General features: G+C 34.5%; 1 protein-coding gene across 1 annotated transcript in view; it reads left to right on the top strand.

Moving 5' to 3' along the window:
• Positions 1-12,523, top strand: part of flt4 (fms related receptor tyrosine kinase 4) — a 42,248-nt gene that overhangs the window by 3,612 nt on the left and 26,113 nt on the right. The window contains exons 2-3 of the mRNA XM_083561332.1: positions 9,252-9,345; positions 10,438-10,706. Of these exons, the coding sequence (XP_083417458.1) occupies positions 9,252-9,345; positions 10,438-10,706 (363 nt within the window). The remainder of the gene's footprint in view (positions 1-9,251; positions 9,346-10,437; positions 10,707-12,523) is intronic.

Genomic DNA, 12,523 nt, shown 5'->3' on the forward strand with positions numbered 1-12,523 from the left:
TATATTCTTAACCTAATAATAAACATTACAGGATTAAAACATATATATATATATATATATATATATATATATATATATATATATATATATATATATATATATATAAAAGATAAGATAAACCTTAAGATAAGATAAACCTTTATTCGTCCCACAGTGGGGAAATTTATATATATATATATATATATATATATATATATATATATATATATATATATATATATATATATATATATATATATATATATGTATATATATAAATATATAGAAAAATATATAGAATACCTGGGACTTCTTTTCTAGTATATTTACAAGTGCTTGCCTATAAAAGTACACTGTTATATATATAAAATACTAATATATTTATATTTAAATATATTTAGACATTACAGTATATCAAATGTAACTCTACATGTCCCCAAATTAGTGTGTTTATTGTAATGTGATAATAGATTTAAAATAATTGTTAATTTCGCAGGTTTGAGAACAGTGTGAGATGTTAAGAGTTGGACAGATATTCAGAAGGAGGCATGAAGATTACTGGACTTTTTGTCTCAGGATAAAAACCATGGGATGCCTTAATGATTACATAGATGTCAAATGACAAATTTTCATTAGATTTCATAGCTGCCTAGCATAAAGTACAGCGATAACATCTCTTTAGATTTATTTATTTATTTATTTATTTATTTTTCTTGTTTAATGTATTTGTTCTGTAGAGAATTTCTTGAATTTCTGAAAATGTAGGTTATTTGGACCTTATTATGGGAACTTTTTTTAAAACATAATATGCCCCCCTGCAGTATAGGTACTTGTGTGTGACACTTACACAACAATCCCACTGACCCACATCATAAAATGCTAAATTATCTAGGTCAGGGGAAGGAACTCAAAATCAGTTTAGGTGCATATATCTAGCTTTGACCTGTGACCCTGTAGTTCATGAGAATCCGAGGATTCTGTGGTTCTTCCGCAGTTGTCAATGGGAAATGCTGTTCCTTCTAACCTTGCAGGGAGGAGAATGAAGCAGTTATGGGATGCACGTGATGACAATTGAAAATGCGCTGTGGACAGCCAAGCACGTCCTGTGTGGCCGTCGGCACAGGTACAGGAAATTGTAGTCAGGAGATGAGTGTGGCACGTAGGAAGCAAACCCTGATGTGTCCCCCACCTCCCCTGAAACATCCTCACTTCACATCAGGTTCAGCCAGGATATAGGAAGGGCACTTGTATGCAGATAAATCTGCACAAAAGGGACTTTGAGCCTTCTTTGGCTCCCATCCTTCACAGACAACAAAGGAATCAAAGTTTGCACTGGCCTTGTATGCAGTAGACAAAAGGTTTATTCCCTTTATTTTTTGTGATGTGTGTGCTGCAGTTTTGACTAAGCTCCTCCCTAGGGAGCAAGAGATGCTGACTCTTGTTAAGTGGAGGAGGTCTGTTCTTTGGCCTGGCTGCCCCTCTACTGCTGGCCGGACACAGTGCTATTTCAGTGCATGCCAATACTGGCTTTAAGCCTCACTGTCTGACTGAAATGTTAGGGTTTGGCCTTGTCAAAGCATGTCCTACAAGTTAAAAAAAGCACAGTGCTGTCGTCCATTTGTGTAGTTTTCCTGACACTAAGGTTGGGGCCTCATTCATGTCTTTGTATGTGGCCATTAAAATGTATGCATTTATGATGGTCAGACCCTCCATTTATTGATTAGTATTTCAACTATTGTGAATAGAGAAAAAGAGAAAGGAAACCAGGACATTTACTGTATAGGACAAACAATAACTTATCAAAGGCATCCCAAAGTCACAATATTTCCATTTATGTAGCACAAAGAGAAAAAACAACTGCAATGCTGCTGTATTTTGTAGAGATAGACAGTGTATATGCCCCCTGTCTTCTATGATTTGGACCAGAAGTCAATCAAGATGACACCATGACTTCACTTTTCTGACAAATTGATGCTGCAAGCTGTTTATTTTAGTCATCTTAGAAACCACTGGCAAATCGCACATCTGTTGCATGACAGGTTGTGTGCAAGGTTGGTGAAACTTCTGGAATTGCATTGTAAATAGAGAAAAAGCTCATTTACTACTACAGAATTGAACATGCACAGTTTTTTTGTTTGTTTGTTTGTTTGTTTTTAAGAAATGTAAGAATTTAATATAACCATAGCTCATGTGAATCGGCATTTTATTCTTTTTTTATGCTAATGGAATAAATCCCCACTGTGTTTGTTGTGTCAATCGCTTAATGAATATTTAATGAAGTTCTCACCTCCCAGAGAAATGCATAGTTAATGTTCTGATGAATCACCATTGGGATTGTTCAGTATGTTTCTGAAACACATAACATCTTTCCCATATATTAATAGGATTCTATTTTGAACATTTTCTTAGCAAGAACTACAAGATGCAATGGTTAATGGCAGTAGTTGTGCTCCTGTTTTCACATTTGATGACAGATTGGACCAGTCTTGTGACTGATTGGATTTTCTTTTATTTGTCCAAATTTCGTCTTGTGGTTTCATAAGTAAGTAAATAAGTTCATCTATCTGTCTATTCATCTATATCTATACTGTCATGTTCATCCTGAACATATATGGTGGGATTTTAGAATAGCTGCACATAAATGAATGCTCTCAAACATTAATGAACTGAAGAAAAGAAGAGCCAGTATACATTGCATGTTTCTGCCAAAAAGCATGTCAGTAACCTGCCTATATTCTTCATTGCTGCTTCATTATTAAAATATATATTTTTTAAAGATATTCATAACAGTAAAAGGAGTAGGAAATAGAAAACAACCTACTCTACCCTTCTCAACTTCTACGGTCAATTTATCCTCACACAGGCACAAATATGAGATTGTTCATATTCATGATACAGAAACTCTTGCACCTTTAGTTAATCTTATAAACATGAATAATAATTTTACTTACTCATGTAAGTTGGCTGCAGTACAGGCACAAATTCCCATCATCACAGATAAGTTAAAATGTATTAACGAGACATAGAAGCTTCTAGAACTTAAATTTGAATTCTTAAAAAAAGAATTTTTTTTACAGAATTATACTATAATGCAAATAAAGCATGTGAAAAAGTAAAACTGCCACTTTGTAAAACATGCAGCTTGTTTTTGATACAGGTGCTACTTTTTCCCTGTTTACCTTCTTGTATATTTTTCTACATCTGTACAGTGAAAAAAGGGAAGGTGTGGTTGGTCAAATGTAATAGAAAATATTATGTATAGTTTAACCTAAACATATTACCAAAGTGTGATTTCATTCTTATAATTAGTTTATTTAAAACAAATATCTAATTTACTATTTTGAATTATTTGGCTTGAATGTGAAATAATATGAGAAATAATCATCTTAAAACAATCCAATCACAGTATTAGTACTGTAAGTGCTAGGATGTTTTCACTGACAAAAAATGACTAGTAGTCAAAATAGCTTAAACATTCACTTGTGTGGCCGGATGGTGTAGAGGGCAGCATCGATACCACATGACTTCAGGAAATTTGGTTGATTTTCAGATTGAGTGATATATTTTTATTCCAGGACTCAATCAAATGATGCTGAAAACAAACTGTGTACATTAATTCATCTGAAATCAATGTACACATTCCATCAAGTAATTTTTTATGTAAGTTTTTCGTTTTTCAGGGTAATTTCATATTAGAAACAAATTTCAAGATTATCGCATTATTAGTATGAAAACAGAAATGACCATCTGTTCAGGATCACTTTAGTATTCACAACAGTTGGAGATTTTTGAGTTGCTTTCTCAAGTAGTGGACACTAATTAAGAAACTGTAATTTGAAATGCCCCTAAATCAGCCCCCCTTGCCAGTCTTTTCCAGTCAGCAATTCACCTAATCTACTTATTTTTGGAGGATATAAGCCCATGATGGAAACTTATACATCTTTATACAAAAAAAAGATATTATAGATGAGATCTGGTATATATAAGATGTGGCAGCTCATACTGTGTGCTTAATATTACTTTACATAAATCATGCCCAGCCATCATGCTGACCCAGCAAGAGGTCTATGGGAACGTAGATAATCTTTGACCACATGGAAGCACAGCACTGCAATGTAAGATATGCATATGCCTGCTCTTTCTTTATTCTGAGCTGCCATAATAATGTCCTGTTTAGGCAGATGGTCGTGTGAAAGCATAGGTTCAAATTACTTCTAACATGCCTGGCTGCATGTGTCAAATAGAGACATGAGGTATGTAATGGCCTGCAGCTCGTATAGAGTAAAGGGTGAGGCATGCACACATGCATTTCATTTTTAATGCATAGACGTTAATGCTAACAAAGCCTCTAATAGCATTAAAAAACCTTTAGGATTTTCCTATAGAAACAAACGATGTAAGATGTCCTTATGTTCTTTTTTGACCCTTACAACACTGAACTATTTTACGGGAGACAAAAAAGTATCTGTATGTAAGGAAAGCAGCTGAAATATTTGTAAAATCCATCAGCACCCTTTGACTGTTGCCTCTAACAGTATCAACATTCAGTCAACACTTCGTTCATAGCAGATCCAATATACCCTGCCACTCCCCCACCCAATCCTGCAAAGTTACAACAAAACTGGCTTTGCTTTTATTTCCTCTCCATTTTAACCTTCCACTTATTTCCTCACAGTTTAATGCCTGCTTTATGATCTGGCTATCTTAGTAATGGAGGATCTTACAAAGTCAGACATTCCTGAAGGGTTATAACCTTTCACGGTGTTTTACAATTTCACAAATGTTTAGACATCTAAATACTTCAGCAAAGACTCTATTGTAAAAGCTACCCAAATAAAAAATTATTAGTCATCAATCAGGATTGATGCATTAATCTACATAATTTAAATTAATCAATATATAAAGAAAAAAATTACTAGGCATACTGTTATAGGAAAAGTATCAGTAATAGGGGGATGTGGTATGGCCCAACTCAAATGGAATTTAATTCCTTTGACTACATGTCCTTATGAGTTTTTCCTCCATTTCAATTCACAGAAAATCTTTACAAATGTTAAAATGTCAAATCTATTCGTGTTTATTACTTTATTACTGTTTCTGTAAAATGTGCAGCAATAAATTGGTGGTGTTTCTTAACCAACCTCTCTTTTCTTTCTGTTAAAGTTAAGAAAAAGCAACAGAATTTTCACAAGACTATTACAACATACTTCCACTGGATTCCATCAATGTCTGCTTACAGGAAACCTCACTAGAACCTAATTCTTTTCCAATAATAGCACATTTTTAAACAAATCATTTTTAATAAACCTTTGTAGAAAAGTTATTTCATTTCTCATCTGTAAATGTTAATTAGTTAATTAAATTTGATCTCCTACACAATGTGTTTGAATGATAAACATTTTGAGGCTTTATTAAGCAAGTAAAATCGAATGGAGACACAATTCTACTCTGAAGTGCTCAGTAACCCTAAACTGCTTTAATTTCTAAAGCATATTATTATACCATTGTAAATGCTTGCTACTTAGGGTGCAATATATTGTAATTTTAAAAATGTACATTGTGTACTATATCAGTAGATGAACACAGGGACATGATAAATGCACAATGTTTAATCATAATTGGTGATTTTAAACACCATAGCTAAGAGGAATATATCAGAATGTAATTACTAACCTATTGCACTTATGTCACATGCTATAGCAAAGAATTTTTACACATGGTGCCTGGATTTTGTATAGAAAGCACCTGGACCGAATAATGTCATAAATCTTTTTTTGGGGGGGTCTGGGGAGATCCTTACTGTGAAAGCAAACATGCCTCCAAAACTGGCATTGTGCCAATGAATGTGTCCCCCCCAGAGATCAGCTTTCTGCCTATGCTTCATAAAAATCAATTAGAAAGCTCTCAGTTTAAAGGCCACAGCCTTGACTGGGAGTACTTTGGTCTATGGACAATTGAACGGAAGATGTGAAGCACTCAGGGTCAAGGTGATGACTTTAGTCTGTAGGCCTGTCTTTCATTCTTCACAAGAATTTTGTTTATAACCTTTGTCAGGGTATTGTAAATTGTTCTCAAACATATTGGAGACGTGGAGTGGGTTTCCTCTGACTTGTCACCCACAGCATGCTGCTGTTTATTTAAATAACCACAAACTAGTCCAAAGCCGCAGAGACAGAAGGAGACCCTTGGGTCCTATACTTTAGCAGCAGGAATTGGATAGCTCAGCTCTCCATGGTGAGGCAAGTCATTATGTCTTTGAAAAGGCCAGACAGCAGGCTGGGACTCAGCAGGTTTCTGCTTTTGAAAAAGATTGCATTTTGTCATGCAGGGTAGATGATGTGTTTTCACTGACCTCACATGCTGTAAGAAACTTCTCAGTTGCAAAGGAAGACAGTGTTTTTTTTTTTATTATTATTTAATGTTTTTAGGAAAAAAAATTTTATATGTAAATTTTGAACAACTTTAAAAAACATTATTTGTTTTGCCATTTCTATTATAGTGTAATTATAGCTAAACTATAGATAAACTATTAGTCTATACAACATGCTTATACCGTATACTGCTACATATTATTTTTTTCCTCTAGAACAATATCTTGAGTATGATAAACTCAAAAATTTGGCAGATAAACAAATGTGAATGACAAATTGCATGTAATTATTTTGTGGTTATTTACATTGAATAATGCCCTTCTGTCATTTCCTGCTAGTGATACTCAGGCTGAATGCATTCATCCTTGAATGGTAGAAAAAAACCAGACAAGACCCCAAAGAGAATGTTTGTTATTTACTGTACAGTATGTTTTCATTGCTAGAAAAAGTATTTGTGCAGTGGTGGCCGAAAACCACACAGATAGAAAAAAATTCCTCTGTAAATGCCTCTTCTTGTTACATAGCATTTTGGTTGGTATTGTTTTTATCCAGTTGATGTCCAAGAATAAATCCTCAGGGCTTAAGAAATGTTGCCAGCTGCTGCCAAGAGGCTCCGTAGAGCAGTATAAACACAGTTCCTAGACTCACATTCAAATATTTACAAAAGTCTATTGTAGGCTACAGAGGCAGGATGCATCTTAAGGGTTTAGACTATGAATGATTATGACATAAAATGCAGTTGTGCAGGAATGTTGCTTCTGATTGGCATGCAATGAGTATTATCATCAGTTGCCCTATAATCACTTGGGAACTCTTGGCATGGACACCTCGAACATTCCCCTGAAATTTTGATCCGTGTTGTGCCTTCTGCAGTTCTTGCAGATTTTCAGGTGCACTTTCATGCTTTCATGTGCTTAATCTGTGCAGTCTCCGTAGTACTCTCTCTTCGACAATTCACTTCCATTCTCAGAACAGCCATTCATTTTGGCTATTGTACCATTCTATGTAAACTCTACAGACTGTTGTACTACAAACTGTTGTTCACAAACCCATCTGGCATCAACAATCAGAGTTGCAACCACAATAAAAAATACAGAGATCAAGATTTTCCCAATTTTGAAGGTTAATGTGAACATTAACATCCTAAGCTCCTGCTTGTATCTGCGTGATTTATGCACGGCACTGCTGCCATATGTTTGGCTGATTAGATAATTGCATGAATAAATAGGTGTACAAGTGTTCCTAATAAAGTGCACAGTGAATGTAGTTACAAAATTAAACAATATACCTCTGTTATTACCGAACCTGGTAGTGAGAGGATCTTGTGTTGCATGCTATAGACAAATTTTTTTTATGTTCTAGATTATTTTGTACATTTATGTTTCCTCTTTAATCCAGATATCTTACTTAAAGAATGAACTGCTTTATTCTTTGCTTGCTAAAGCTATAAAATGCAGTGTGGTTTTATATGCCTGGTACCACAGATATTTGTGGATTACAAATTCCAAATGAATGTAAAACAAGCATGTTAATTCCGTCTAAATTTAATTTTAATGAATTTATTTACTATTGATAACTTATCTAAATATATTATGTTAAATCAGAGCTCAAGATCTTCATATATAGCAGAATATATCTACTCTTTCATCTCTGATTATATCCAGATGTGCCTGATGTGTCCTGGTGACATGTTCATCAGGTATGGTTCTTTAAAAGTTCATCTGTGAGTGCGCTAATAATGGTTGGAGATCACTTGACATGTGTGCCATGACCTTTAGCCTTTCTTTTACACATCTGACTTTTGCCAGCAGGGAAAGTCTTAATAGGCTCTTCAAAGATCAACCTCTTTAAAAAAGGAATAAATCAAGCTCAGTCGCTTTGACTTACATATCAGTTATTGGTTATTCCATAGATTAATGTGGATTACCTGTCAGATTTAATGTATATTTTTAATAACCTCTAAATCCTATATATCTTTCTGCATACTTGATCCAGTACCAACTATATGTCATCTTAATGATATCATTTCTTTCCAGCTTTTGAAACAGCTGACACTCCCACTCAACCTGGTAAAACTTAACTCTGTTTTAATGAAAAAAATAATAAAATAGCCAGATTTATGTTCAGAATCTACCACATTCTGACCTTCTAGACCACTTTTATATCAGAAATTCATGACATTAAACTATGGATGAACTCTTATAAACTGATGCGCACTGTTGCTTTACTTATTGGCCTTAGATTAACACTGATGGACTGTACTTTGGTATGACCACTGCTAACCTTGTGCTAGATAGGACTATGTGAAATGTCCAATATTTTCTAAATATAATCTTTGATAATATGTCTGATCGTATCTATGCTTTTAATGTACTTTACGCAGTTAACAATTTTTTTTTAATTACTAACACTTCAATTCACTTTGGTTTGTTATCAGTTAAACTGGCTAATGCGGTTAACATACTATACATACATACTATTTATACGCCACATATAATATGTAAACTAAATGTCATACTTAAGGTTTAGGACGTCTTCATCCCTACAGTCTCTGAACTGTTTATAGGGTGAAATTGTTTCCCAGAGAGTCCAATAAATAATTATTGGTCATGCTGTCTGAGTGGAAAGGATGGCATTATCTACTCCGCTGTCAGTTAGAGAGACGCCAGTCATGCAAAAGCCATCATAAGCATCTGTCAGTGTAAAAGAGTACATTTTCATCTGAGAGTGTTCAGCTGCTCTGTGCTTTATCATGGGCAGTATTTAAAAAAAAAGCACATACTAACATTCTCCCAGCCAAACGTCTATTTTAACTAATTATAGCATAAATGGCGTGCATGCCTTTTCACTTGCTGTTCAAATGATATCTTTTGACTAAAGTTCCCTTTTTATTTGTCCCAGGTCTGGTAGCTGGGTTTTCTATGACCCCCCCTACTCTCAGCAGCAAAGACCAGCTCGTGATTGACGCCAGTGACACACTGACTATTACATGCAGGTAATTTCTGAGATTGACTTGAGGCAACTTTGTGCTCAGTATGTATGATAAGAATCCAGGATACACATGACATGTTTTTTCTTAAGTAAACAACAAGAAATCATGACGGATTGGACCATATAGCCTTGAGGTTCTTTAGACATATGGGGAATGTTGCATTTGGAAAGGAATGCAGGGAAAAGATTGAATCCATTTTCAGATAACGCCAGCGGCAATGTATCTTTGAACAAATGGGGCAGGGGTAGAGGGGGATAGGGGTATGCAGCTTCATTAATCTCTTGTTCATCTACAGCTGCCATACCCAGGAATCTACTAAATAAATTTTTTTTCAGCAGTAGTATACATGTCAGTTTGGAAAAGAAAATATGCGTCATGGCAATGTAACAGTGTGAAAAGCATTATTTAACATTGCTCAAAATATTATTTATATGTATAAAAACAATACAGAAATACAGTGGAACCTCGATACTCACCACCTTGACACTCGCAAACTCGATAGTTCGCGACTTTTCATTTGGAAACGGGTTAATAGTAATTTGCGAAAATTCTGATAGTTCTCGAAAGTCCGGAGTAACATTTCAAAACAGAGTTTGTACTAATAAATTACATAAAAATTTAAATAAACTATTTTATTATTGTATTATTCATTTAAAGTAGTAAATAAAACATTTATGACAAGTAATTCAATTTTCAAGTTTACAGTACATGTACAATTCCTCTTGAAAAAGGAACCATCAAAAGAAGAGAGTCAAAACCTCATGATTTTTTGTTACTCACGAGGGGTCCAAGAACGTAACCCCTGCGAGTATCGAGGTTGCACTGTACACAATATAACAATTGGTATAAAAAATCTAGCACGTAAAAAAATAAAAAATAAGACGTAAATAATTTTAGAAGTCTAATTTTTGCAAATTCTTACTCAGTGATACCCAGTGTATCATAAAATTATGTAATAAGTGTAAAGCAGAAAATATCAGTGACTGCTTCCCAACAGTAACTTGTAAATAAGCAGGTCATTACACTAATACTTAAAACTAAATCTTTCTTGAAAGCTTTCAAAATGTTACTGACCTTTTTGATACCTTATCACAGGGGGCAGCACATTCTGGACTGGACCTGGCCAGAGCAGTCTCTTATAAAGGAGGAGTTTAGTGAGCAACATCAGCAGCAGTTGCTCGTCCAGGATAAGAGAGCATTGTGGGTAAAGGAGTGCCAGGGGGAGCCTGGGAAACCATACTGCAAGATTCTGGTGCTGACCAAAAGCCAGAGCAATGACACAGGCTACTACAAATGCTTCTACCAGGACATTAAAGCTGTTATTGATGGAATTACATCTGTCAGTTTATATGTCTTTGTTCGAGGTAACAAGAGATAGTGTTTGTTTTAAGATTTTGTAATGACCAGTGTAACATAATTCTTCTTTAACAATGGTGCATTGCCAATGAATTTTGAACCCATATATGTTAGTTGAACAGCCATAGGCAATCACTACATGTGTTTTTGTCATATTAAATGTTTTAAATGGCATTAGTCATGTCATTTCCAATTAAAATTTGTCTTTTCCAGAATCCTCTAATTTATTAAATTTTTATTATTTACCTCCAGTTAGTCAATGTTCTGTTCTTGGCTAGCACATCCTGTGGTACAGTTTTTTTTTTTCTTTGAGAAATAGACAAGGACATTATTAATGGTGGCCCTTGTTCAAACATTTTAAGAATATTAAATAGCATTAGAGCTTGAATATAACTTTTCAATTCTTGAGGGGTAAAAGTAAGAAAAGCAAATATCGGGGTTAATCTCCTGAAAAGACAGCCACACAGGTATTTTTCTACTTTGTTTTCGGCTTTTATGTTTTTCTAGGAGGAAAGAAGTCCTATTTTTCTTTATATCTAAATTCTCCCTTGTTGCATAGTTGTGAAACGAACACACGTTTCTTGATTTAAAAATGAAAATTATTTTGGCAAGGGGTTTGCTTCATAAATGAAGCAAAATAAAGATTCAATTGACAAGTACTTGGGATTTTGTTTAGGGTTCAGTCATACTTAAATGGTATTTAGTGTTTTATTTCACCATATTTCCAGTCAAAATACAAATTGAATTTCTCACTATAATCTCTCAGCATATAATAAGTTACAGAGAAATACATTTTGTTGGAGAAAGACACAGTATATTTGAGTACAAGCCCTGGGGCATCCAGTATTGGGTCTAATAAAGTCTTAATGATTCTTAATGTTCTTTGTTTGGAGACAGTTAGTACAATGCCATTAGGAAGTTTTGGAGACAGTATAATTTATCATGTCATTTTTGTAGCTGATCAGTATATTTTATACAAACTTAGAAAAGATTTTGTAATTTGCTACAACAAAAGACACACAATGGGGTAATGTTTATAAGCAGTTGATTTGTGTGCAGTATGTTTAAGTGTTGCTTTGAGCTCAGGTGACAATGTCAGCCAAAACTCAAATAGAATCACAGTTTGTTTTGCGTTTGAATTCCCAAAGCATTGCATGTTTTTTTTTTTATTTCCATTTCTAATACCTTGCATTGAAAGCTGTCAATCAAGTGTTAGGGGTAGGACTATATTACTGGGATTGTTTGTACTGGGAAGTGACGTCACTCACAGTCGACAGCCAACAAAGGAAAAGCCAATAATAGACGATTTTGCGGATTGTTTTAAACAATTTAGGTTGTCAAGAAATTGTGAAGGACATTATAAATTTGAAGTTGATGGCAGTTCATACTGTACATGGATTAAGGTAAATACAGTTTTCATAAATGTATAAGCAATTGACCCTTTGCAAAAACCTACCCTCCTTAGTTACTGTTGCTATGTCCCAAAAGCCATGCTGCTATGACAAGAACACTTGGAACAATCTCCATTGTTTAGAACATTCTGCAAAATTGTCTATTACTGGTATTTATCCTCTTGGACGTCAACTGTGAGTGATGTCACTTCCCAATACAAATACACCCAGTAATATAGTCCCACCCTGACACTTGATTGACAGCACATGAAATGCAAACCTTGCAAAGCTTTGGAAAATCAAATGCATAAAGAATTGCAATTCCATTTGAGTTTTGGCAGGCTACACACGCAACACAGAGAGGATTTGGCTTGTATCACAATTTATGCATCGACACGTGGAAAACCCAATTTCAAATACAATTTGCAATTCCT

The sequence above is a fragment of the Silurus aristotelis genome (assembly GCF_946808225.1).
Source record: "Silurus aristotelis genome assembly, chromosome: 14".
NCBI classification, from domain to species: Eukaryota; Metazoa; Chordata; class Actinopteri; order Siluriformes; family Siluridae; genus Silurus; species Silurus aristotelis.